General features: G+C 38.4%; 1 protein-coding gene across 1 annotated transcript; it reads right to left on the bottom strand.

Moving 5' to 3' along the window:
- Nucleotides 1–22: 22 nt before the first annotated feature.
- LOC102293689 lies at nucleotides 23–1,691 on the bottom strand. Its single transcript, XM_005953455.3, has 2 exons — nucleotides 1,044–1,691; nucleotides 23–494 (listed from the first exon to the last, which is right to left on the bottom strand). The coding sequence occupies exons 1-2, from the start codon at nucleotides 1,319–1,321 to the stop codon at nucleotides 299–301; spliced, it is 474 nt and encodes a 157-aa protein (XP_005953517.3). The 5' UTR covers nucleotides 1,322–1,691; the 3' UTR covers nucleotides 23–298.
- Between the last annotated feature and the right edge of the window lie 29 nt (nucleotides 1,692–1,720).

Raw genomic sequence — 1,720 nt, 5'->3', positions numbered from 1 at the left:
TATCTGGTGAGTGTCTTTTATTTTGACAGCGAATGTGCACCTGCGGCCCCTGTTGCAGTTTCAAATTTGTTTCAGTGTCACCTGATCTTGACCCAGGAATATAATAAACTATGATTGCTGGAGTGTCCAAATTCACATTTTTAAAAACAGAGTCACCAATATGCAAGAATAAATTGAAAAAACAAAAAACAAACAGTAATTCAGAGGCTGGTGATACAAAAATGTAAATAAAAGTTCAATTTAGAATTCAATAAGGTTTTTGTTTATGCCATGATATAATACAGATTTTAAATTTACATCAATGAAAAAGGCTGAATCCTGACCTCAGTTTTTTGAGTGGACAATCTGGACTCAATCCAGCAGACAGAAGTTTTACTCCTGCATCGTGCAGGTCATTGTTACTTAGGTCCAGTTCCATCACAGTAGAGGTATGGGAGATGAGATAAGGGCACAGAGCATCACAGCTTCTCTCCGAGAGATTAGAGCCAGACAATCTGAAAATAAATTATATTTGTGATTAAATGAAATTACCTTTTGTTTCAACCTACTACGGGATAAACAAATGTTTCCATGTGGACGTAATTAATATAAATACACCTTCAAATTCAAGTCTGGAAATAATATATAGATGACATTTTTTAATTTGCTTAACAACACAATTATACCTCTATATCTAGACATGCAACATTTAGTAAAAGACCAGTATCCTCTGCCACAGGTATAAATAATTTTCAAATTACAATATATATGATTGTTGTTACCAGATAGACTTCAAAAATAATCCTTACTTATCCCATTCTCAACCTTGATGAGACCCCACATTTATCTTCTGTTTGAAACAGGCGGTTTTAGCTCTGGTTTGTATTCATTTTTGAGTAGTTAATGAAAAGCTGTAGGCCCACTGTAGAACAGGTCTGGAAAGTACTTTTATAAAGGCTACACTCAAAAAAGTTTCAGAAACGCTAACAATTTATGCTACTATGAACAATACATTGCGCTGATAACAAAAATAAATAAATAAATATGAGTAAATATTTACTTACAGAGCTTGGTTGGAGGCTTTGACCACTGGCAGCAGCCTAAGAAAAGCCTCCTCTGAAGCAGAGTATTTCTTCAGGTCAAACACATCCAGATCTTCTTCTGATGACAGTAAGATGAAGACCAGAGCTGACCACTGAGCAGGAGACAGTTTATCTGTGGAGAGACTTCCTGATCTCAGGGACTGTTGGATCTCCTCCACTAGAGAACAATCATTCAGTTCATTCAGACAGTGGAACAGATTGATGCTTTCCTCTGCAGACAGATTCTCACTGAGCTTCATCTTGATGTACTGGACTGTTTCCTGATTGGTCTGTGAGCTACTTCCTGTCTGTGTCAGCAGGCCTCGTAAGAGAATCTGATTGGTCTGCAGAGAAAGACCAAGGAGGAAGCGGAGGAACAAGTCCAGGTGTCCATTTGGACTCTGTAAGGCTTTGTTCACAGCACTGTGGTAGAAGAAATGTAGTTTGTATTTTGTTCCGAGGGTTTTAAATACGTGAGGTGTTTCTAGATTCAGCAGATTGACTTCAGAGTTGCTGAAGGTCAGATGGACATGAAGAGCAGCCAGAAACTCCTGAACACTCAGATGGATGAAGCAGAACACCTTGTCCTGGTACAGTCCTCTCTCCTCTTTAAAGATCTGTGTGAACACTCCTGAGTACACTGAGGCTGCTCTGATATC

This window comes from Haplochromis burtoni, unplaced genomic scaffold (assembly GCF_018398535.1).
Source record: "Haplochromis burtoni strain Fernald_Lab_line unplaced genomic scaffold, NCSU_Asbu1 Contig_4459, whole genome shotgun sequence".
In the NCBI taxonomy this organism is placed as follows: Eukaryota; Metazoa; Chordata; class Actinopteri; order Cichliformes; family Cichlidae; genus Haplochromis; species Haplochromis burtoni.
This window is presented reverse-complemented; position numbering and strand designations above follow the sequence as displayed.